At 47.3% G+C, this 24,319-nt stretch overlaps 2 protein-coding genes across 4 annotated transcripts; one reads left to right on the plus strand and one right to left on the minus strand.

Moving 5' to 3' along the window:
* The first annotated feature begins 912 nt into the window (after positions 1 to 912).
* On the plus strand, positions 913 to 18,153 carry wdr26a (WD repeat domain 26a). Its single transcript, XM_047042323.1, has 14 exons — positions 913 to 1,557; positions 2,256 to 2,355; positions 2,495 to 2,551; positions 2,976 to 3,112; positions 3,822 to 3,919; positions 6,430 to 6,586; positions 7,808 to 7,946; positions 8,815 to 8,955; positions 9,215 to 9,334; positions 9,527 to 9,672; positions 10,628 to 10,706; positions 11,121 to 11,250; positions 16,039 to 16,233; positions 16,393 to 18,153. The coding sequence occupies exons 1-14, from the start codon at positions 1,292 to 1,294 to the stop codon at positions 16,413 to 16,415; spliced, it is 1,788 nt and encodes a 595-aa protein (XP_046898279.1). The 5' UTR covers positions 913 to 1,291; the 3' UTR covers positions 16,416 to 18,153.
* A 102-nt stretch (positions 18,154 to 18,255) lies between these two features.
* Positions 18,256 to 22,384, minus strand: cnih4 (cornichon family AMPA receptor auxiliary protein 4). 3 transcript variants are annotated; one of them, XM_047042348.1, is made up of 6 exons: positions 22,157 to 22,258; positions 21,957 to 22,059; positions 20,087 to 20,155; positions 19,854 to 19,966; positions 19,476 to 19,616; positions 18,256 to 19,086 (listed from the first exon to the last, which is right to left on the minus strand). In XM_047042348.1, exons 4-6 carry the CDS (start codon positions 19,919 to 19,921, stop codon positions 19,059 to 19,061), a joined length of 237 nt encoding a protein of 78 aa, XP_046898304.1. In that variant the 5' UTR covers positions 19,922 to 19,966; positions 20,087 to 20,155; positions 21,957 to 22,059; positions 22,157 to 22,258; the 3' UTR covers positions 18,256 to 19,058. The 3 variants fall into 3 exon arrangements, with proteins under 3 accessions (XP_046898304.1, XP_046898290.1, XP_046898296.1); XM_047042334.1 differs by lacking the exons at positions 21,957 to 22,059; positions 22,157 to 22,258 and adding an exon at positions 22,277 to 22,384; XM_047042340.1 differs by having other exon boundaries at positions 21,957 to 22,259.
* Between the last annotated feature and the right edge of the window lie 1,935 nt (positions 22,385 to 24,319).

Consider the following 24,319-nt stretch of genomic DNA (forward strand, 5'->3'; position numbering starts at 1 on the left):
TACCAGCTAATCATAATATATACTGTACTGCTTTTTACAATGGGAGAAAATGAATAGTGAGCAGAATTAAGTTCAAGTTATCGTTGATGTGGCCCTCCAACACATTTCAGGTTTCTCATGTGGCACCTTGTAAAAATGTATTGCCCACCCTTGAGTTACGGAGCTGGGCCATGGAGCTAGGATTTTGATGCTAGGGAGAGTGTGGCAAGCTGGTTTAGCCAAGGCCAAAGGGCAAGAAGGCCAAATTACAGGTGTTGGCCAACTGAAGGGCATGCGACAGCAAGGAGGGACCCGCTATAAGACTTTGAGCCCTGAAATGTTAGGTCTCAGTTCAGGGAAGCACTTTTAAACAGTAGCATTTCTACTTTGAAATGTTTTATTTTGATTAAAATGTATTAGTTTGGCAGCTCAGTGAAGCTCAGTGATATTTGTAAAAATATTTTTACACACAGTAGCCTATAATTGTGCTTCAAATAAAAATAAAACATTTATGTTTTTGAAAAGCTATTGACTTTTGAGATTTGTAATTTGTTGATGGTCCCTAAACATACGCGTTGTTTAGGCAGCCAAAATCTAAGCGGACAGTCGTAGCGGTGCTAAAAACGGGTTAAAATAACACAATACTGGGCGTCAGAATATCTGTTGAATATGGAACTTCAAACCAACTTTACCATGGTCTTCACGGACGGATTGCCAAGATATTTTTGCGCCAGCGGCGTTTTTGACAATTCGTTGGCCAGCTTAGATTTTCGAAAGTAATCGTAATTACTTAAGTAATCGTTATGTTTTACCACGTAGCCTAGGCTGTCTCAACATAATGCAACATCTCTGTAATCAGGAGCTGGAGCAGGTGCGCCACCTACCGCACTTTCTACTACCCTGACGCAAAGTCATGTCGGAATATCCGGTGACGTCACTGCGTTTCTCTATTATGGGTTTGCAGCTGTCAGAGCAACAATAACAAGAGAAGAGCAGTAACGGAAACCATAACGAGTTATTTTGAAAGGCTCAAACACCCTTGTCAGCCGCGAATTTCATTAATACTGTCACCAAAGCTCTCGGCAAATTAACTCTGGCCTCCGCTTCTTCCTCCACCGATTCAGAAACCGGTGGAGCGTCGCCGCCACCGCGGAAGAAACACAGATTCAGTCGCAGAAAAAACAGGGGAGCTCGCGGCTGCAACTGGGTCAGCGGGCCTGACAGTGTGGGTCTTTTCAGTTTTCCAACTTTACACTTTACACCTGCCATCCGCTCAAATCCGCATAGGGTCGTCCATATCAACACTCATAACATGCAGGCCAACGGGGCAGGACAGGCTCCAGAGTCAGAACTGTCCTGCCTGAATAACGGTGCGCAAAACGGAGACGGTGGTGGAGCTCACTCCAATGGACTATCAACCGTAAACAACGGAACCCCAGTCAGTAACAACGGGCAAGTGGTCTCGAACTCCGTGGCTTCGGATGCAAACTCGACCGCAAAGAAAAATAAATGTCCTTCTCAGTCAGAGGAAGACGTCATCAGGCTTATAGGACAACATCTACACGATCTAGGACTCAAGTAAGTTGCCGATAAGTCGATGTTATCAGCAACATTCTGTAAACAGCGGCGAGATGAGGAATGTTGCCCGTAATGATAACATCATTGACGTGAGTCATATTGGCAGTCATGGTATTGCCGATGATGGTATAAATGTATCTACTATTAATGAAGTCCGAGCTAGCGGCGCTGGCCTATAATCGTCTTTAAACAGGACAGCTGCCTCAAATATAAAACCTGTTGACCTTTTTTAAGCAGCTTGGATACTTGAAAGTTGGCGTATTTGCCCCAAAACCAGTTAAGCTTGCAATCACATCCTTCTAAAACGCAGTGGGCCAAACTTGGTGATATTTAATAAAAAAGGTACAATTATATTAACCACATTTTAATTCAAATGATATCTCTTTGCATACCCCCCCCCCTCCCTCCACACTTCCTATTTCTCCCTCCTCCTGTCTCCCTCCCTCCTCCTGTCTTCCTCCTGTCTCCCTCCCTCCTGTCTTCCTCCCTCCTTCTGTCTCCCTCCTTCCTCCTGTCTCCTTCCCTACCTCCTCCTGTCTCCCTCCCTCCTCCTGTCTCCTTCCCTCCCTCCTCCTGTCTCCCTCCCTCCTCCTGTCTTCCTCCCTCCTCCTGTATCCCTCCCTCCTCCTGTATCCCTCCCTCCTCCTGTCTCCTTCCCTCCCTCCTCCTGTCTCCTTCCCTCCCTCCTGTCTCCTCAGTCAGGCAGTGGACCTGTTAATGCAGGAGTCAAGGTGCCGGCTGGAACACCCATCTGCCTCCAAGTTCCGGAACCATGTGATGGAAGGGGAGTGGGACAAGGTTGGCCATAGAAACACATCTAGTTTCCTGCATTTAATATTATCATGCCACATTTTTGCATAATACTCGTCTCTGGTCTTGTTTGTTGTATAGACTAATCAGGCTCCTGTTTTTCACAAAACAATTTATTTAAAAATAGGCAGAGAGTGACTTGAATGAACTGAAGACATTGATGCATTCTCCAAGTGCAATTGTGGTAAGTCCCAACATCATGCTCTATATAGCTACATAGCTACATGCTAACACCTCCTAGCTCTACATAGCTACATGCTAACACCTCCTAGCTCTATGTAGCTATGTTCCAACACACCAGGGAGAGACAGGCCTGGTAGCTTGTCTATGTAGCTATGGAAACCTTGCATTTGTAGCTATGGGTACCTGGCATATTTAGCCATGGATACCTGGCATTTGTAGCTATGGATACCTGTGACATGTAGCCATGGATGCCTGGCATTTGTAGTTGTGGATACCTGGCATTTGTAGCCATGGATACCTAGCCTTTGTAGCCATGGATACCTGGCCTGTGAAGCTAGCTGTATCTTAACTGCTAAGTATAATTTGTGGGTGTCAGTACCAGCCCTGATGCCATGATACTGTCGTCCCCCGTCCCCCCCCCCCAGCGTATGAAGTTCCTGCTGCTGCAGCAGAAGTACCTGGAGTACCTGGAGGACGGGAAGGTTCTGGAGGCGCTGCATGTGCTCAGGGCAGAGCTCACCCCCCTGAAGTACAACACAGACCGCATCCACGTCCTCAGCGGGTAACTCACACACACACACACTGTATACACACACATACACTGTATACACACACACACACTGTATACACACACACACACACACACATAGTGCACATGCATACTGTATATACACACACTGTATACACACACACACAGCATACACACACAGTGTACATTCATATTACAGTTCCTGGAATTTGTAATTTCGGTCCAGATTGCATTTTTTGGTGTCGGTGTGGAATTCCGGCCTTGTATAATATTTAAATTCGCTGTTACCTCATGAACAAGCACATCAATTTCGTTATCACTAAATCTTTGTTTTCGCTGTTTTGACTTTGGTGGCTGATCCATGATAGAAAGAGAGAAGGATGCCCATTCAATTGCGCTTTTAAATGCTCGCAATTTACAGTATAGTGGGCGTATAAAGGCGCTGATTACCCGATGAACTGCAGTTTTGGTAAATCTGACGTAGGCTGAAGTATCACAGGGTGCACCTTCTGCGGGTTGGCCATGGAGCTGATAACGCTACGTGTATGTACATGAGGGCTACAGTGTACACACACACTGTATACACACACTGTATACACACACAGTGTACACACACACACACAGTGTACACACACACAGTGTACACACACACACATACTGTACATGCACACACGTGTTGATGTCTTCAGTCTGAGCGGGATGATGATGTCATCAGTGTGAGCGTGATGATGTCATTCTGAAGGTACCTGATGTGCAGTCAGTCGGAGGACCTGAGAGCCAAGGCAGAATGGGAGGGCACGGGCCCAGCCTCACGCAGCAAGCTGCTGGACAAGCTGCAGAGTCAGTCCACACACACACACACACTACACCATACACACACACACATCCTACACCACACACACACACACACACTACACCATACACGCAGCAAGCTGCTGGACAAGCTGCAGAGTCAGTCCACACACACACTACACCATACACACACATTATACATACTACATCATACACACACACACTCACCATACACCCTCACACACACACCATACACACTACAGCATGCACACACCACAGTGTTTCCCACAGATTAGAAATCTATTTGTGGATGGAGGGGGGGGGGGGGCGGGGATGTTGGGGTTGTTTCATGTCAGACCGGGGGGGATTGGAATAATTCCTTCGTTAATAATTACACAGAATTTTATTAAATATTAATCCAAAATGATTCACACCTTCACAAAATTAACAACAACAAACAAATCATTTTTGCATATTCAAGTAGCAAAGCTAGTGCTAAATAACTACAGTGCCTTGCGAAAGTATTGAATTTATTGAATTTTTCGACCTTTTGCCACATTTCAGGCTTCAAACATAAAAAAATAAATGTTTATATCTTTATGAAAAATCAACAACAAGTGGGACACAATCATGAAGTGGAACAAATCAAAAACTGAAAAATGTGGCATGCAAAAGTATTCAGCTCCTTTACTTTCAGTGCAGCAAACACTCTCCAGAAGTTCAGTGAGGATCTCTGAATGATCCAATGTTGACTAAATGACTAATGATGATAAATAGAATCCACCTGTGTGTAATCAAATCTCCGTATAAATGCACCTGCTCTGTGATCCATTTAAAGCGCAGAGAGCATCATGAAGAACAAGGAACACACCAGGCAGGGCCGAGATACTATTGTGGAGAAGTTTAAAGCCAAATTTGGATACAAAAGATTTCCCAAGCTTTAAACATCCCAAGGAGCACTGTGCAAGCGATAATATTGAAATGGAAGGAGTATCAGACCACTGCAAATCTACGAAGACCCGGCCGTCCCTCTAAACTTTCAGCTCAAACAAGGAGAAGACTGATCAGAGATGCAGCCAAGAGGCCGTTGATCACTCTGGATGAACTGCAGAGATCTACAGCTGAGGTGGGAGACTCACAATCAGTTGTATACTGCACAAATCTGGCCTTTATGGAAGAGTGGCAAGAAGAAAGCCTTTTCTTAAAGATATCCATAAAAAGAGTTGTTTAAAGTTTGCCACATGCCACCTGGGAGACACACCAAACATGTGGAAGAAGGTGCTCTGGTCAGATGAATCCAAAATCGAACTTTTCGGCAAGAATGTAAAACGTTATGTTTGGCGTAAAAGCAACACACCATCCCCACTGTCAAACATGGTGGTGGCAGCATCATGCTTTTCTTCAGCAGGGACAGGGAAGATAGTTAAAATTGATGGGAAGATGGATGGAGCCAAATACAGGACCATTCTGGAAGAAAACCTGATGTCTGCAAAAGACCTGAGACTGGAACGGAGATTTGTCTTCCAACAAGACGATGATCCAAAACATAAAGCAAAATCTACAATGGAATGGTTCACAAATAAAGATATCCAGGTGTTAGAATGGTCAAGTCAAAGTCCAGACTTGAATCCAATCGAGAATCTGTGGAAAGAACTGAACTGCTGTTCACAAACGCTCTCCATCCAACCTCACTGAGCTCCAGCTGTTTTGCAGGGTGGAAGTGGCAAAAATGTCAGTCTCTCGATGTGCACAACTGATAGAGACATACCCCAAGCGACTTACAGCTGTAACCGCAGCAAAAGGTGGCGCTACAAAGTATAAAATTATGGGGGCCAAATAATTTTGCACGCAATTTTTCAGTTTTTGATTTGTTAAAAAGGTTTGAAATATCCAATACATTTGGTTCCACTTCATGATTGTGTCCCACTTGTTGTTGTTTTTTCAAAAACATTTTTATATCTTTGTTTGAAGCCTGAAATGGGGCAAAAGGTCAAAGTTCAAGGGGGCCGAATACTTTCGCAAGGCACTGTATTCAACTGGCCGGCTCGATGACGCCGGGTAAGTAGCTAGCTCCTGAGACTTCTCACCAAAAGAACGAAGGGGAACCTTTGATTAAGACATGTTCGTAGGTACCTAGCGAAAAGTAGCCTCAACTTTCCTAGACCTTTAGCGATGGCACTAATGCTGAAGGCTCACTGATATAGCTGTCGGTCTTACTAGAACAGCGTATGTATGCATCTTTGATAACGTGTGCTGACGTTGTGACTGTGCGTATGTGAGAAAGACGCGTTCGTGACAGAGACGGAGGGTGAGCAGGGAAAGGAAATGCAGCTGAACAAATACGCTGCGTGTTTTAACCTAAATGATGCAAAACATTTTTTTTACGAAACACTATGTAGCGGCCGGTGTTGATTCTGTGGCGCACCGCCACAAATTAGTCTGTGTGGGAAACAATGCACCATACACACACTCTCATGTCGTTGTTTAGTCAGTTGTGTATTTCATGTGAGTGTTTTAGTGAAGAGCATCACACGTCTCCCCCCCCCCCCCCCCTTCAGCATACCTGCCCCCCTCGGTCATGCTGCCCCCCCGCAGACTGCAGACCCTGCTGCTGCAGGCGGTGGAGCTGCAGAGAGAGCGCTGTCTCTACCACAACACCAAGCTGGACAGCAGCATGGACTCTGTCTCCCTGCTGCTGGACCACACCTGTTCACGGTCAGTTCGCTCTCTGTCTCTGTCTCTGTCTCTGTCTCTGTCTCTGTCTCTGTCTCTGTCTCTGTCTCTGTCTCTGTCTCTGTCTCTGTCTGTCTCTGTCTGTCTCTGTCTGTCTCTGTCTGTCTCTGTCTGTCTCTGTCTGTCTCTGTCTGTCTCTGTCTGTCTCTGTCTGTCTCTGTCTGTCTCTGTCTGTCTCTCTCTGTCTCTGTCTGTCTCTGTCTGTCTCTCTCTGTCTGTCTCTCTCTCTCTGTCTCTCTCTGTCTCTCTCTGTAGGTCAAGCTTGTTGTTTGGCAAACCAATGTCAACATGACACGCATACTTTTTATTTTGGGTCTGTAACTCCCAGAGCCTCAGACATGACATCTGAAATTCGTGGTCACGAAATGCTAATTCGTTAGCCTGGTCCTAACCAGACCCTCGTACATTTCATTTGTACAGAGGGTCTGGGATCGCTCCATTGACAAGCGTTGACTTCCTTGTAGGCGGGTACTCTGTTGAAGTTTAAAACTATTGGATCTGCCCAGAGCCACTCTGATCTGCCATAACCAATCGCAAGCGTTCGCCTTAGCCAACTCCTTCACCACTACTGTAACAGAGCTAGCTGCCGTAGCTGGAAAATTAAACATTTCCCGAACCCCGTGGGGAGGAGGGCCACAACATCATGGCCACCAACAAAACTCAGCAAGGAATGTTCTTGCTCCGGCTTTAACTTATGGATATTCGGCAGCGTTGCCACAACCGCAGAATAGCTTCGCTCGCATCTTTCTCCGCCTCCATTTCTGAACTACTCAAACTAGTGCACGACATTAACGCCATCGTTCTCTGCCACTCCCTCTGTTCTCTGATTGGACCTACAAAAAATGTGTTTCTGAAAACCGACTTCAAAGTCAAACTCCCAGACCTAGTACAGAACTAAAATCCAAATTGAGCGGAAGTACGTAGGAGGGCAGAGCCAGGCTACTAATTCGTGGCCACGAAATGCTATTTGTAGTCTAACTATATATTGCGGGCAGTTCTGCTATACCTGTGTGGGGCACATATAGACTACCCAGAGCAAGCTAAAGGTGCAGTCATGGACAGAGATGATTTGATTGTATTTTAGGCTGGGGAATGATCATGGTGAAGTTGGTTTGAAGTTTGATATTCAACAGATACGCCCAGTATTGTGTTATTTTAACCGGTGTTAGCACCGCTACGACATTTGTTGTGGTTGTTCTGTAGGAAGCGGTTCCCCTGCTACACCCAACAGGTCCTGACGGAGCACTGTAACGAGGTCTGGTTCTGCAAGTTCTCCAATGATGGAACCAAGCTGGCCAGTGGCTCCAAGGACACCACTGTCATAGTGTGGCAGGTTGATAGTGTGAGCACCTCCTCATTCATCCATCCAGACAGAGATCGGGCGGGGGAAAGGGGGCCAAGGGGCCAGGGGAAAAGGGGTCTGGAAGAGCCAGCTTGGAGAGGAAAGTGTAGGCAGGGTCATACAGACAGGAGATATACATGGTATTGGGATTGACAGCAGTTATACATGGGATTGGGTTTGATTGACAGGAGATATACATGGGATTGGGTTTGATTGACAGGAGATATACATGGGATTGGGTTTGATTGACAGGAGATATACATGGGATTGGGTTTGATTGACAGGAGATATACATGGGATTGGGTTTGACAGGAGTTATACATGGGATTGGGTTTGACAGGAGATATACATGGGATTGGGTTTGATTGACGGGAGTTAGAAATGGGATTGGGTTTGATTGACGGGAGTTAGAAATGGGATTGGGTTTGACAGGAGACATTCATGGGATTGGGTTTGATTGACAGGAGACGTTCATGGGATTGGGTTTGATTGACAGGAGATATACATGGGATTGGGTTTGATTGACAGGAGATATACATGGGATTGGGTTTGATTGACAGGAGATATACATGGGATTGGGTTTGACAGGAGATATACATGGGATTGGGTTTGACAGGAGATATACATGGGATTGGGTTTGATTGACAGGAGATATACATGGGATTGGGTTTGATTGACGGGAGTTAGAAATGGGATTGGGTTTGATTGACGGGAGTTAGAAATGGGATTGGGTTTGACAGGAGACATTCATGGGATTGGGTTTGATTGACAGGAGACGTTCATGGGATTGGGTTTGATTGACAGGAGATATACATGGGATTGGGTTTGATTGACAGGAGATATACATGGGATTGGGTTTGATTGACAGGAGAGTCACCAGGTTAAAGTGATGAGGACGCTGGAGGGGCATGCGTACGGGGTGTCCTACCTAGCCTGGAGCCCCGACGACGTCTACCTGATCGCTTGCGGCCCAGACGACTGCTCAGAGCTCTGGCTGTGGAACGTCCAGGTGAGCTGGACTTCCGGTCACCTACACCTGTAGATGTGTTGTTGTAAAGCCAGTTTAGCCCACCCTACAGTTCCTGTTGGTGGCAAACGTGTTCAATGTATTTGTTGTGAACCCCTCATCCAAACAATTTCATGTGGGTCGTGAGAAATACAGCTGCTTCAACATCTTACAAGGCCTGAGTCATGAGATCAACTAGCCACAGAGAGGCCCACAAAGTTAGATGATGAATGTTGCAGCTGAGCCTGCTGTGTTGTGTCAGACAGGAGAGCTGAGGACCAAGATCAGCCAGTCCCACGAGGACAGCCTGACCAGCGTGGCCTGGAACCCAGACGGCAAGCGCTTCGTCACCGGGGGCCAGAGAGGGCAGTTCTACCAGTGTGTGAGTATCAGAGAGGGAAGTTCTACCAGTGTGTGAGAATCAGAGAGGGCAGTTCTACCAGTGTGTTCCAAGTTTTCCAGTTGTAACAAGTACAGTTCATTTTAACACAGTGGGATGGATGGCTGGTTGTATGGATGGCTGGTTGTATGGATCGCTGGTTGCATGTATGGATATCTGTCCGTCTATGTCCAGGACCTGGATGGTCACCTGCTTGACTCGTGGGAGGGGGTGCGTGTGCAGTGTCTGAGTTGCCTGGGTGACACCAGGACGGTGCTGGCCTCTGACACGCACCAGCGGATACGAGGGTACAACTTTGAGGACCTGACGGACAGGAACATGTAATACCCTCCTGAGTTCTACACACTTACTTAACCCTATCCCTACACATCTCCTCACACACATTCCTAATTAGAGCCCTACCGATATTAGGCATTTTCAAAACTATTGGTATCGGCATTTATAATGGCGATATAATAATACATTTAAAAAACGACAAAACACCCTTCAACCATGTTATGAGTGTTGGCTTGCATAGTTTGTCCACCAGAGGGCACTTTACAACGTCCCTGTTGGCAACACTCGTGTTTAAAACGCCACAAACCCTACAACAAGCTGACCCAGCCTGAGTTGGGCAGAGTGTTTATGTTTAGTTAAGCGTTTCTGGATTATTTTCTTTTTATACAGTACCAGTCAAAAGTTTGGACGCGTGGGAAAATGTGTCCAATAGTACAGACAAACACACATACAGATACGCACACATACAGATACACATACACATACACACACACACAGATACAGATACACATACACACACACACAAACAGAGGTTGGCAAAGTATCACGTTGTTCACATCACGTACAGTACCAGTTGAAAGTTTGGACACATTTTACCATTCCATGTGTCCAAACTTTTGACTGGTACTGTTGGCCGATATATCGGAATATCCGATTTTTAAATCACCAAATATCTGTATTTGACTGGTACTGTTGGCTGATATATTGGAATATCCGTATCCAATACACCAAATATCTGTATTGATATCGGCCTTAATTGGTCGGGCTCTACTTCTAACCCTAAGTTCTACAGAGTTCCCCCCATCCCTGTAAGCAAGGTACAGGGTTGTTTTATGGGTTTGGCTACTCAAACTGTACAGGACTTTGGTCAACTGCTGTTTTTAAATGTGCTCTATAAATAAACTTCACTTGACTTGACTAGCATATTCGAGAAATGTATTTATTTATTTTTACTTTTATTTATTTCATCTTTTGAATTATTTTTCTGTCTGATGACAGAGTCCAGGAGGACCATCCTATCATGTCCTTCACCGTCTCCAAGAGTGGGAGGTTAGCTCTGCTCAACGTGGCCACACAGGTGAGAGCTAGCTATTGCTACTGCTCCCTAGTCTCCAAGTGTTTTAGCTTCTTAGTGTCTTAGCTCCCCAGACTACCTAGCCTTTTATCTTCCTAACTTACCAGCCTTTTAGCTTCCAAGCCTTCTAGCTTCCTAGCCTTTTAGCTACCTAACTTACTAGCCTTTTAGCTTCCAAGCCTTCTAACTTCCTAGCCTTTTAGCTTCCTAACTTACAAGCCTTTTAGCTTCCAAGCCTTCTAGCTTCCTAGCCTTTTAGCTTCCAAGCCTTCTAGCCTTTTAGCTTTCAAGCTTTCTAGCCTTTTAGCTTCCTAGCCTCCTAGCTTCCTTCCTGCAGCAGTCCCTGTAGCCCTTGTGTGGGAGTCCCTGCAGAGCAGGAAGTGTTGGGGTGTGAGCAGCTGTGTGTGTGTCCTGTAGGGGGTGCACCTGTGGGACCTGCAGGACCGCGTGCTGGTGAGGAAGTACCAGGGTGTGACCCAGGGCTTCTACACCATCCACTCCTGCTTCGGGGGCCACAACGAGGACTTCATTGCCAGCGGGAGTGAAGGTGACGACACCAACCTGAAACTCACGGACTGACCTTCTCTCACATCTTTGAGAACTTGTTTGGATTCACAGTTGGGATATTTTACATTTACATTTACGCATTTAGCAGACGCTTTTATCCAAAGCGACTTCCAAGAGAGAGCTTTACAAAAGGGCATAGGTCACTGATCATAACAACGAGGTAGTGTCGTAAATAATTATTCCAGTTCCCGTGTATAGTGAAAATAAATCAGAGTGTCGAAGTGAGGAAAATCCTAAATCCGTACAAGTCAAAAATAAACTAAGTCCAAAGGTTGAAAATTATTCCAAGTGTAGACAAGTGAAAAATAAACTAAGTCCAAACGATGAAAATTATTCTAAGTGTTGACCCGTCAAATCAGGCTAAGTCCCAACGTTGAAAATTATTCTAAGTCCAAACCAGTCAAAAATCAGGCTAAGTCCCAACAGATGCACTGAAACTCAGAGTATTGATGCAAAGGTTTATTCCAACACAGGGTAAAAAAGGTATCCAAGTGAGTAAGCTCCCAAGAGCAGACTGGCAAGTTCCCTCCAAACGTCCTCTTATATACTGTATTTTCTGCCTATTATTTGTGTCATTTTTTGCTATTGGTACAACACTGTTGGTCACAGATACATTATGCATCCTCACATTATTGGTACCTTTCTGTTGATGACCATTTCTACGCTTCGTCACCCAATTGGCCCCTATACTAGGGTTTCTGATTACAGAAGTTGTGTCACGTTGGCATCTCTGTCCTTACATAAATCTGACCATGTCCAGGCTCGTGTTGGGTGCACACATATCTTAGACTTTCTTCTAGTTGGTATGGGATGCTTGTGCTTTATAAACATAGAAAACCCCTTGACACAGACCTAGGCCTGACCTGGGTGACAGTTTCGGACTTGGTTTGGAGGAGTTTTCCTGCAGCTTGGCCCTATGTGTACGTTCTAATTTACGGCTAGGCCTCTGCATTCCTTAGAGTGGTACTCCCCTATCTTCCTTTGCTAAAACCAACGTTTCACACCTCTATTGTTTTTACTCATGCAGAGCTTAGCATCACATTTCCCATAATACAACTTAGAGTATAATATAAGGAATAATTGAGACATTCACTTTTCAATTAGATAGTTCCATAAATGTAACCCATCTCCATCATTTTCAGCAGGGTGACGTAATTTTCTTCATCAGTAGTCCCAAACATTGCAAGCAGCCAAAACATGAAGCATACATTGTGAAAAAAACTAAACAAGTGCCAAAAGGGAAGACCCATAAGAGCATGCAGTTATACAAGTCGTCGTCGTCGTCGTCGTCGTCGTCGTCGTCGTCGTCGTCATCTGCCGCTTGTCCGGGGATCGGGTCGCGGGGGCAGCGACCTAAGCAGGGAGGCCCAGACTTCCCTCCCCCCGGCCACTTCCGCCAGCTCTTCCTGGGGGACCCCAAGGCGTTCCCAGGCCAGCTGAGAGACATAGTCCCTCCAGCGTGTCCTGGGTCTTCCCCGGGGCCTCTTCCCAGTGGGACGTGCCCGGAACACCTCACCAGGGAGGCGTCCAGGAGGCATCCTAATCAGATGCCCGAGCCACCTCAGCTGGCTCCTCTCGACGCGGAGGAGCAGCGGTTCTACTCTGAGCCCCTCCCGGATGACCGAGCTTCTCACCCTATCTCTAAGGGAGAGCCCGGACACCCTACGGAGAAAGCTCATTTCGGCCGCTTGTATTCGCGATCTCGTTCTTTCGGTCACTACCCATAGTTCGTGACCATAGGTGAGGGTAGGAACGTAGATCGACTGGTAAATAGAGAGCTTCGCCTTTCGACTCAGCTCCTTCTTCACCACGACGGACCGATGCAGAGCCCGCATCACTGCGGACGCCGCACCGATCCGCCTGTCGACCTCGCGCTCCATTCTTCCCTCACTCGTGAACAAGACCCCGAGATACTTGAACTCCTCCGCTTGGTTCAGGATCTCCTCCCCGACCCGGAGATGGCACTCCACCCTTTTCCGGTCGATTACCATGGCCTCAGATTTGGAGGTGCTGATTCGCATCCCAGCCGCTTCACATTCGGTTGCGAACCGCTCCAGTGAGAGCTGAAGGTCACGGCCCGATGAAGCCAACAGGACCACATCATCCGCAAAAAGCAGCGACCCGATCCTGAGGTCACCAAACCGGACCCCCTCAACACCCTGGCTGCGCCTAGAAATTCTGTCCATATAGGTAATGAACAGAATCGGTGACATAGGGCAGCCCTGGCGGAGTCCAACCCTCACCGGAAACAAGTTCGACTTACTACCGGCAATGCGGACCAAACTCTGGCACCGGTCGTACAGGGACCGGACAGCCCCGATCAGGAAATCCGGTACCCCGTACTCTCGGAGCACCCCCCACATGAGCCCCCGAGGGACACGGTCGAACGCCTTTTCCAAATCCACAAAACATGTGTAGACTGGTTGGGCGAACTCCCATGTACCCTCCAGGACTCCGCGGAGGGTATAAAGCTGGTCCACTGTTCCACGGCCAGGACGAAAACCACATTGCTCCTCCTGAATCCGAGGTTCGACAATCCGACGGACCCTCCTCTCCAGGACCCCTGAATAGACTTTCCCAGGGAGGCTGAGGAGTGTGATCCCCCTAAAGTTGGAGCACACCCTCCGGTCCCCCTTTTTAAAGAGGGGAACCACCACCCCGGTCTGCCAGTCCAGAGGCACTGTCCCCGATGTCCACGCGATGTTGCAGAGTCGTGTCAACCAAGACAGCCCTACAACATCCAGAGCCTTAAGGAACTCCGGGCGGACCTCATCCACCCCAGGGGCCCCGCCACCGCGGAGCTTTTCAACCACCTCGGCGACCTCAGCCCCAGAGATAGAAGGGCCCCCCCCGATGTCCCCAGACTCTGCCTCCACGTCGGAAAGCGTGTTGGTGGAATTAAGGAGGTCTTCGAAGTATTCCTTCCACCGATCCAGGACGTCCCCCGTCGAGGTCAGCAGCGCACCATCCCCACCGTATACAGTGTTGACAGAGCACTGCTTCCCCCTCCTGAGCCGCCGGATGGTGGTCCAGAACCTTTTTGAAGCCGTTCGGAAGTCATTCTCCATGGCCTCGCCGAACTCCTCCCATGCCCGGGTTTTTGCCTCCGCGACCGCCAAAGCCGCGTTCCGCCTGGCCTGCCGGTACACATCAGCTGCCTCTGGAGTCCTACCAGCCAATAAAGTCCGATAGGCCTCCTTCTTCAGCTTGACGGCATCCCTCACCTCCGGAGTCCACCACCGGGTCCGAGGGTTACCGCCGCGACATGCACCGACCGCCCTGCGGCCGCAGCTCCGGTCAGCCGCTTCAACAATGGAGGCCCGGAACATGGCCCATTCGGACTCAATGTCCCCGGCCCCCCCCGAGACATGATCGAAGCTCTCCCGGAGGTGGGAGTTGAAGCTCCTTCTGACAGAGGGTTCCGCCAGACGTTCCCAGCAGACCCTCACATTACGTTTGGGCCTGCCAGGCCTGACCGGCGTCCTCCCCCACCATCGAAGCCAACTCACCACCAGGTGGTGATCAGTTGACAGCTCCGCCCCTCTCCTCACCCGAGTGTCCAAGACATGCGGCCCCAAGTCCGATGACACGACTACAAAGTCAATCATCGAACTGAGACCTCGGGTGTCCTGGTGCCAGGTGCACATATGGACACCCTTATGCTTGAACATGGTGTTCGTTATGGACAAACCGTGTCTAGCACAGAAGTCCAACAACAAAACACCACTCGGGTTCAGATCGGGGGGGCCGTTCCTCCCAATCACGCCCCTCCAGGTCTCACTGTCATTGCCCACATGAGCATTGAAGTCCCCCAGGAGGACGAGGGAATCCCCAGGAGGAGCGCTTTCCAGCACCCCCCCCAGAGACTCCAAAAAGGGTGGGTACTCTGAGCTGCCGTTTGGTGCATAAGCACAAACGACAGTGAGGACCCGTCCCCCCACCCGAAGGCGGAGGGAGGCTACCCTCTCGTCCACCGGGGTGAACCCCAATGTACAGGCGCCGAACCGAGGGGAAACCAGTATTCCCACCCCAGCTCGACGCCTCTCACCAAGGGCAACTCCAGAGTGGAAGAGAGTCCAGCCCCTCTCAAGGAGACTGGTTCCGGAGCCCACGCTGTGCGTCGAGGCGAGGCCGACTATATCTAGCCGGAAACTCTCTACCTCGCGCACCAGCTCAGGCTCCTTTCCCGCCAGCGAGGTGACGTTCCACGTCCCTAAAGCTAACTTTTGCAGCCGAGGATCGGACCGCCAAGGCCCCCGCCTTCGGCCGCCGCCCGTCTCACACTGCACCCGACCCCCATGACCCCTCCTGCGGATGGTGAGCCCACTGGAAGAGGGTCCCACGTTGTCTCTTCGGGCTGTGCCCGACCGGGCCCCATGGGAAAAGGCCCGGCCACCAGGCGCTCGCCATCGAGCCCCACCCCCGGGCCTGGCTCCAGGGGGGGGCCCCGGTGACCCGCTTCCGGGCAGGGGCAACTGAGAACCATTGTTGTATTTCTTCATGGTTGGTTTTTTGAGCCACTCTTTGTCTGGTCTTTCACCTGGAACCTGTTTGCCTTGGGTGACCCTACCAGGGGCATGAAGCCCCCGACAACATAGCTTCCAGGATCACTAGGACACGCAAACCCCTCCACCGCGGTAAGGTGGTGACTCAAGGAGGGGAGTTATACAAGTTACAAATTAAAACAACATGAACCACAAACTACATAAAACACTGCCTCTTCTCCCATCCTCCCCCTCTCCCACTCTTTCTCTTCCTCCCCCCTCAGACCACAAGGTGTACATCTGGCACCGCAGCAGTGAGCTGCCCATCGCTGAGCTGACGGGACACACGCGCACGGTCAACTGTGTAAGCTGGAACCCAGTGCTGCCCGGCCTGCTGGCCAGCGCCTCTGACGACAGCACTGTACGCATCTGGGGCCCTGCCCCCTCCCTGGAGGGCCAGGACGCAGAGGGAGCCAATGGTAAGGAAGTGATGTCACGCTGTGCCACCACATTGACATGATGTGATGTCATGCTTTGTCACTACATAGAAAAGATGTGTGGTTTTTCAGGTGTTTCTGATAAAGAACGAACTAAGGAATGTGTTGTTGACTGTCCGTGCTTGTCGCTGTCTCTTCCAGAAAGTTCCAGCATGGACAGTTGATGGTGACCCCAAGAGACCCACTTGGGGTCCCCCGATGTTTCCTTGGTTATAGGAGAACCCTGCTACTGACTCTTAACGAGCCAGGAGAACCCCCTTAACGAGGCAGAACCCTGCTACTGACTCTTAACGAGCCAGGAGAGCCAGGAGTTTTAACAGCTGCAGTGTGGGGGGTGTGGCAGTGAGGCTGAATGTCTGAGCACAATGATGATGATGTCAGAGAGACGTCAGGCTGGTCACTCAAATGAACCTTTATGGCAGGCAGGCAGGCAGGCAGGCAGGCAGGCAGGCAGGCAGGCAGGCAGGCAGGCAGGCAGGCAGGCAGGCAGGCAGGCAGGCAGGCAGGCAGGCAGGCAGGCCTCCTGCCTGTGACCTCCTACAGGGCAGCAGGCTGTCTCCTCTGAGAGCTCCTGCCAGGCGTCTGCCTCACCTGCCAGACGTCTGCCTCACCTGCCAGACGTCTGCCTCACCTGCCAGACGTCTGCCTCACCTGCCAGGCGTCTGCCTCACCTGCCAGGCGTCTGCTTCACCTGCCACCACCAGAACGTTTATTTATTATATCCACTTTATTTAGTCTTGTGTGTCTGATCATCAGGGCTTTAGAAAGAAGGTGGGGGTATGTTTTAAGTTACTCAACATCCACAAAGTCATTATAAGTCGTAAATTCAGCCTTTGAAAGTCTTCAAAGGGTTTGATGTCATGTTGTTTTTGTTTCATAAAGCTGAAATTGAAGATTGTTTTTCTCTCCTGAACTGATATTTTTAGGAGGACTTGAAAGCATTTTATCTAAAATCAGATGAAAACTCAAGAGTATCTAGGATATGCTTGTGTTTAGATGGTGGTTGTGTTATCTTTTCTCCGTTGTGGTTCTTACAGAAGGTACATTTTACTCAAGTGTTTTCTGATGCATAATGGGAAGGAGTGTATTGATAGTGTTTAACGGCCACACTTTTGGGCTCTGGTCATCTGCTCTGCGGAGTAGTTTGACAGTCTTGTGGCTACACAGCGTAAGGCTTCACAGAGGGCTGCTGTACTGCAGAACAGGAAGCACTGTTCTTCCCGTCCCCGTAACCTCACTTCCTCTCTCGAACCCTCTCCCTGCTCTGCTCAAGGAACTGTTGCTTTCTTGGTGGTGTTTTAGTTTATCAGGACTGTCAAGTACTCTACATCCTGACATGACCCGTCTGCTAAAATTTTGTCTGTTATGATTTTTTTCATGGATAATGTTATTGTGTATCATTTTGTTGCACATGCAACATGCATTTCTATTCATGAGTGTATCGTGTTTAGGATGTTGTACAGAGGAAGCCTGTGGGACAGTCTTGGGGTGGGTTAGACTACTACGGTAGTGTGTGATGTAGGAACAGGGTCGAGGCTGAGGTCCCCCCTGCCACCTACACCTTTTCAGAGCATAAACATATATATATATAATGAAAACACAGATCTAGATCAAATGATTCAATAATTCCAGACATGGTGTTTTAGTTTCTGCATATGAAGTACTTTTTAGTTTTGACTTCTGCTTTTGTGTTGTTTCCCTGGTGTTGGGTTTCCCTGGTGTTGGGTTTCCCTGGAGCCACTACAGCTGGCGTGTTCACAGCCTGATTCTTAATGTTTAGCATTTAAAAGGTGTTATTACAAATGAAGTGATCGTACCATGTAGGAGGAATGTCATGTATGCTTTTCTTTTCAATAAAAGCATTGAGGATTTTAAAAGGCTATAACGTGTGGATGATTTACTGGATTAATAAATGACAGTCTGGAGAACCAACAAGGCTTCCAGCCACTCAGGACATATCTACTGATCTGAGCTACATATCTACTGATCTGAGCTACATAACACTTTACTCTTTCAAGTTTATTTAAGAAACTCCATAATTTTCAAACGCAAAGTTTGTAAAACCTTCCAAAATGAATCTTAAAATACTTCCCTCCCCAGTTTGGAACGTAAAGAAATACTGATGCATTGAACACAGGTACTCCCAAACTGCCTAAGAAGCTAGAACAACAGCAGGCATTTTCTCATGGAAAAAGAATCAAACAGGCAATGCATTATCCTCTAACGCATCAAGAGACAGAATCAGTCAAAGTTGAAATGACCCAAATCAGTGTGTAAGACAATGTATGAGAACTCTCATCACCAGCCAGTGGAACCTCAGAGCTGGATCCAATATCAGGTTACTGTAAACACACTGGCTGTTGCTCTGCAGTACAACACTATGGTCAGAAAGAAGAAACCATGAAGAAACAGACAAAACGCATTAAAAAGAAAAAAGCAATTTTTAGAAAGCTTGCTGTTCAGGCGGCTGGGCTGTGATTCCTCTGGCCTGGAACACCAGGAGAGCTGCCAACATGGTTGCAGCAGAACACATGCTCTCACACACACACTTCAGTTACTTAGGACAGTTTTGAGATCAGAAGGAGCATGTTATTAAAATTGATATTTGAGCTGGGCTGAGTGGTGCTGGGCTGGGTGGTGCTGGACTGGGCTGGGTGGTGCTGGACTGGGCTGGGAGGTGCTGACTGGTTGTCCGAGGTCCATGGAGTGTGATGAAGTCTTGGGATGAGCAGGAGGCTTGGCCCAGGTTAATCTCATACCCAAGAGTTCATCATTTGGCTGCTCGGGTTGGGAGCAGAGCAGGACTGTCAGTCGTTGATCAACGCCAGGATCATGCTGGGAAGAAAATACAAGTGTTTCAGTTAGACCACTAAAGTACCAGGGTGGAGGAACTAAACCTAAACTCTGCAGCAGAGCACAGCACTGCTGTCCTGCACTCTGTAGCAGACCACAACACTGCTGTCCTGCACTCTGTAGCAGACCACAACACTGCTGTCCTGCACTCTGTAGCAGACCACAACACTGCTGTCCTGCACTCTGTAGCAGAGCACAACACTGCTGTCCTGCACTCTGTAGCAGACCACAACACTGCTGTCCTGCACTCTGTAGCAGACCACAACACTGCTGTCCTGCACTCTGTAGCAGAGCACAGTTCTGAGTGCTGCACTCTGCAGCAGTGGACAGATGAGACTTCCCTGTAGTTGACAGACGTGACCTGGACTCACCTGTACAGGTAAATGAAGAAGCAGAGCAGGTGGAAGCCCAGTTTGATCATTGACTCCTTCATGTGGGACTTGAGCTGGCCACGGTTGTGTATCTCAGTGGGGTCGAACACGCCCATGTTCCCCATTGGCACCTTTACAAACCTGCCAAAGACAACCCACAAACCAGCAGACTTAGTACATGTACAATGCTGTAGTTCCACTCTACCAATGAACACATACACTGATAAGAAACAATGAACACACAACAGAATGTACTGTTCATGTCACTTTAGGTAACTGATATACATATGATAGGATAACTGATAAACATATGATAGGAAAACTGAATTATGTAGGATAGTACATTTGAATTCTATGTACATTGTAAATCTAGCTCACCTGAAGACATTCCAGGCCGCTACAGGCAGGTTCAGTAGAAATATGAACCAGTGCATGGACACCAGCATCAGTACTGTAGCCAGGGCCTGTCCTACCAGCTCTGGAACAACCCACTACACACACACACACACACACACACAAACTGATTTCTTATCTGAAAATAAGGTTTAAGGAGATGCGGGAATTTCATCCTGCCAAAAAGAAACCATACATGTTTACTGATATTGACTTACTTTGTTCAACTTTGAACAGCAAGCTCGTGCGTTAATGTAGTCACACTCCAAATCCGACAGTGTGATTATCTATCGGTGAAGTTAAGGTACAAGTGATGAATATATACCACCTACAGTGCCCTCCAAAAGTATTGGAACAGTGAGGCCAATTCCTTTATTTTTGCTGTAGACTGAAAACATTTGGGCTTGACATCAAACGATGAATGTGAAACCAGAGATCAACGTTTCAGCTTTTATTTCCAGGTATTTACATCAGGATCTGATGCACAAATTAGAAAATATCACCTTTTTGTTCGAACCCACCCATTTGTCACGTGAGCAAAAGTATTGGAACATGTGACTGACAGGTGTGTTTTGTTGCCCAGGTGTGTCCTATTACATACATTATTCAATCAATAAATACCACTGAATGTCTACACTCAGGTTCAGATTGGGTAAGATAGGTTTTGTCTATGCAGACTGTATTCAGAGGTGAAAACAACATGAAAACCAGAGCGCTGTCTTTGGGTGAAAAACAAGCAATTGTGAGTCTTAGAGAAGATGGAAAATCAATCAGAGCCATTGCAGAAACATTGGCCATAGCCAGTACAACCATTTGGAATGTCCTGAAGAAGAAGAAAACTACTGGTGTACTAAGTAACAGACGTCGAACAGGTAGACCAAGGAAAACATCAGCAGTTGATGACAGAAACATTGTGAGAGCTGTAAAGAAAGACCCTAAAACAACTGTTAGTGAGATCAGCAACAACCTCCAGATGGCAGGAGTGAAGGTATCACTATCTACTGTTCGCAGAAGACTTCATGAACAAAAGTACAAGGGCTACACCAGAAGATGCAAACCACTCATTAGCAAGAAGAATAGGAAGGCCAGGCTGGAATTTGCCAAAAAGTACAGAGATGAACCTCAAAAATTCTGGGACAAAGTTTTATGGACTGATGAGACAAAGATTAACTTTTACCAAAGTGATGGAAAGGCTAAAGTTTGGAGAAAGAAAGGAACTGCTCATGATCCCAAACACACAAGCTCATCTGTGAAACACGGTGGAGGTAATGTCATGGCTTGGGCTTGCATGGCTTCTTCTGGGACGGGCTCATTAATCTTCATTGAGGATGTAACACATGATGGCAGCAGCAAAATGAACTCGGAAGTCTACAGAAACATATTGTCTGCCAATTTAAGGAAAGATGCAACCAAACTGATTGGCAGAGCCTTCATCATGCAGCAAGATAACGACCCAAAACACACTGCCAAAACAACAAAGGAGTTCATCAGGGGCAAGAAATGAAAGGTATTAGACTGGCCAAGTCAATCTCCAGACTTAAACCCTATAGAGCATGCATTTTACCTGCTTAAGAGGAGACTGAAGGGAGGAACCCCACAAAACAAACAACAACTGAAAGCGGCTGCAGTGAAAGCCTGGGAAAGCATCAAAAAGGAAGAATGCAAAAGTTTGGTGACGTCAATGGGTCACAGACTTGCTGCAGTTATTGAAAGCAAAGGATTTGCAACTAAATATTAAGTCTTATTCACTTAAATATGTTTTAAGTATATCTGTTCCAATACTTTTGATCACATGACAAATGGGTGGATTCAAACAAAATGTGATATTTTCTTAGTTGTGCATCAGATCCTGATGTAAATACCTGGAAATAAAAGCTGAAACGTTGATCTCTGGTCTCACGTTCATTATTTGATGTCAAGCCCAAATGTTTTCAGTCTACAGCAAAAATAAAGGAATTCGCCTCACTGTTCCAATACTTTTGGAGGGCACTGTATACTGGAATGGTTGTATGTGACAGCTGAAGTTATCTAGCTGTAGGAAGGGGAATCGATGAGCCTAACGTTTAGTTGGCTAACATGCTAGCTTACTGTGTCATGGCTTCCCGAGTGATGTTTTTCAGTAGCAAGCTCCCAGTCTCAACATCAGCAAGCAGAACACATCTCAACACGGCGGCACTTGCCGGGGCTGGAGCTAGGTAGATACTCAGAGTAAACAGCTGCAAGGCAGGGGAAGCTACTGCAACGTAACTTGTAGGCTGTGATTGATTCTGCATTCGAACACAACTTACTCCCGCCTATCCCGGGGCACCAACGCCGGAGCGCTATTACAAAATAGAAAAAGGTCTTCACTCGAGCCCAGAACCCATTACGTGTACTCCAGGTGGCAACAATAAACGATAAAAGGATACAAAGTATACCGACAGGAAGATGAGAGCGCAGCAGTCGACCAGCGAGAGGATGAATACCGCCGCCTCCATGTCTCGTCCTGCTTCCGTGCTATGCTGTCATTTCCGGTGAAGCAGGAACGGTGATGAACTTTAGACCGGGACAGTTTTATATCGCCGTCTGGCGCGCAAACAGCGGCCCACACATGGGTGGAGCTTGCGTTACAAAACAACCCCTAATAATAGGGCTATTGCTACTACAACCGATGTTTATCGTATAAATTAACGAACAACATAATCGGTTCTCTATGATACATGTGCCCATCGTATAGATAGGATTTGGGCTTGCCTACAGTATTCTCGTCACGAATAAAAAAAACATGTGTAGGCTATAGTAACAAGCTTTGTGTATAGACCAATTATTTGTTTGCAAACATTCGGGATGCGCGCGCAATGTGTTTGCAGGAAAAAGCCTTTGAGAGAGAAAGCGATTACCCATTGATCTGATGCATCAGAATTTTGGTTTGGGTCAAGAAAGTCTTGAAATTTGACTGAGAATGTCGCCCGGTACAGACCGCATAGTCGAGCGGCAACCATGTCTTCATAATCATGAGTGATGTCACAAAGTTCTTAATTTTACAGTTTTACAGTCAATACTACATCTAAAAAGTCGAGCAGTGCAGCTTTCAAAAAATATGGGAATTCTGCTTTTAGCCAGCTGGTCCGATTATTTTTCTGATTTGTTTAAACTGGCAATCTGAGTGAGACTGCGTCTCCTTTGCACTGTTTTGAGTTAGCCTCAGTCACAGACTCGCTCACTGGCAGTGTGCACAATGTTGTATTTCACTCCATTATACACCAGTTCCGTCAGGGAGGACTGCCTAATGTAGATACGAGCCTGATAAAGATAGCCAGCATCTCAGATTTTTTTAACCGAGCCTGTTTCATTCTCATTTGCCTGAGAAAGCGACCTCCGTTAGCCAGGCTAGTTTTGCCCGATCACTTGGTCAGGCTATTTAAGGGGGTCAAGTGAGTTTTGTGCATAAACAAGTGAAACGTAAATGTATTTGTCCAAAGGCCAAGAGCCTCAAAAAGTTAATATCAAGCCCTGCAATCCAGTGGCCAGAGATATATGATGACCTGATCGACACTCCAAGTGTAATAGACCGGGGAGAAGTTCGTCTTATTTAACAATTTAATTAACTATTTCCTGGTCCTCTAACACTGTGTGGACAATATTCAAATGCAATACATTTACATTTAGGTTGTGAAATGTAAATGAAATTGACTGGGGGCACTGTTAAGCGTATTAAATGTAAATGTAAATTGGCCGGGGCATGTTCCATAAAGCCAGGCATGTCAGTTACTTTCCCGTTTATTTGGTAAACTCGCTTTATGGAACAGGCCTCCGATTGTTGACCGCCGTCCAAAATAGAAAAGCTACCTATCTCATGGGAAGTTGCGCGGAGGGTAGGAGTGTCGCGTCTGGGACGCTCCTGAAACGCGCCGCGGCGCGTCTGGTGTGAACTGCACCATTGACTGTGGCCGCGATCAGCGGACTGACATTCAGAACCCTTTAAAGAAGAGTTAAGGAGGCTGTCTCCGCCTCCCCGGCCTCCACCCTTGGTTTTGTGTTTCCTGTTGTAAGGGGAATGCGTCGCTGCTCTCTGCTCGGAGGTCGAGACGGTGTCTCCGTTGGGTGCGGCAGGGAGCCCATGCAAGCAGAACCACAATGCCAAATCAAGTGGTACAATCATGTGTTGTACCGTGTGAATAAAGTATCAAGTAAATACTATACTGAGTCCTCATGCCTGAATCACTATAGTGACAATTCCATAAACCTGTGGAGTAGCTAATTAAAGTATTGGGACATGGCAAGCAACAGTAATATGAGCATTAAAGTTATTAGCTGCAGTTAAACATTCTTTTTATGGTGGTCATCCACACTGCTGCTGATCTTATTACCTTGTCATTGGTCATTTGCAGTGATGCACTACAGTACAGTACCTAATAAACTGTGTAATGACTGAATTAACCAAGGAGCAACCTTCATTTATGACTTGACAG

Source organism: Hypomesus transpacificus, chromosome 2, assembly GCF_021917145.1.
Source record: "Hypomesus transpacificus isolate Combined female chromosome 2, fHypTra1, whole genome shotgun sequence".
NCBI lineage: Eukaryota > Metazoa > Chordata > Actinopteri > Osmeriformes > Osmeridae > Hypomesus > Hypomesus transpacificus.

Bases quoted from the DNA above. Each gene is read 5' to 3' on its own strand.
- wdr26a (XM_047042323.1), top strand. From the start codon at position 1,292: ATGCAGGCCAACGGGGCAGGACAGGCTCCAGAGTCAGAACTGTCCTGC. The intron at 9,673-10,627 runs GTAATACCCTCC...GTCTGATGACAG, and splicing joins GACCTGACGGACAGGAACAT to AGTCCAGGAGGACCATCCTA. The intron at 16,234-16,392 runs GTAAGGAAGTGA...TGTCTCTTCCAG, and splicing joins GGACGCAGAGGGAGCCAATG to AAAGTTCCAGCATGGACAGT.
- cnih4 (XM_047042334.1), bottom strand. From the start codon at position 22,345: ATGGAGGCGGCGGTATTCATCCTCTCGCTGGTCGACTGCTGCGCTCTC. The intron at 19,967-20,086 runs GTAAGTCAATAT...GTGTGTGTGTAG, and splicing joins GCTGTTCAAAGTTGAACAAA to TGGGTTGTTCCAGAGCTGGT. The intron at 19,617-19,853 runs GTGAGCTAGATT...TGTCTTTGGCAG, and splicing joins GCGGCCTGGAATGTCTTCAG to GTTTGTAAAGGTGCCAATGG.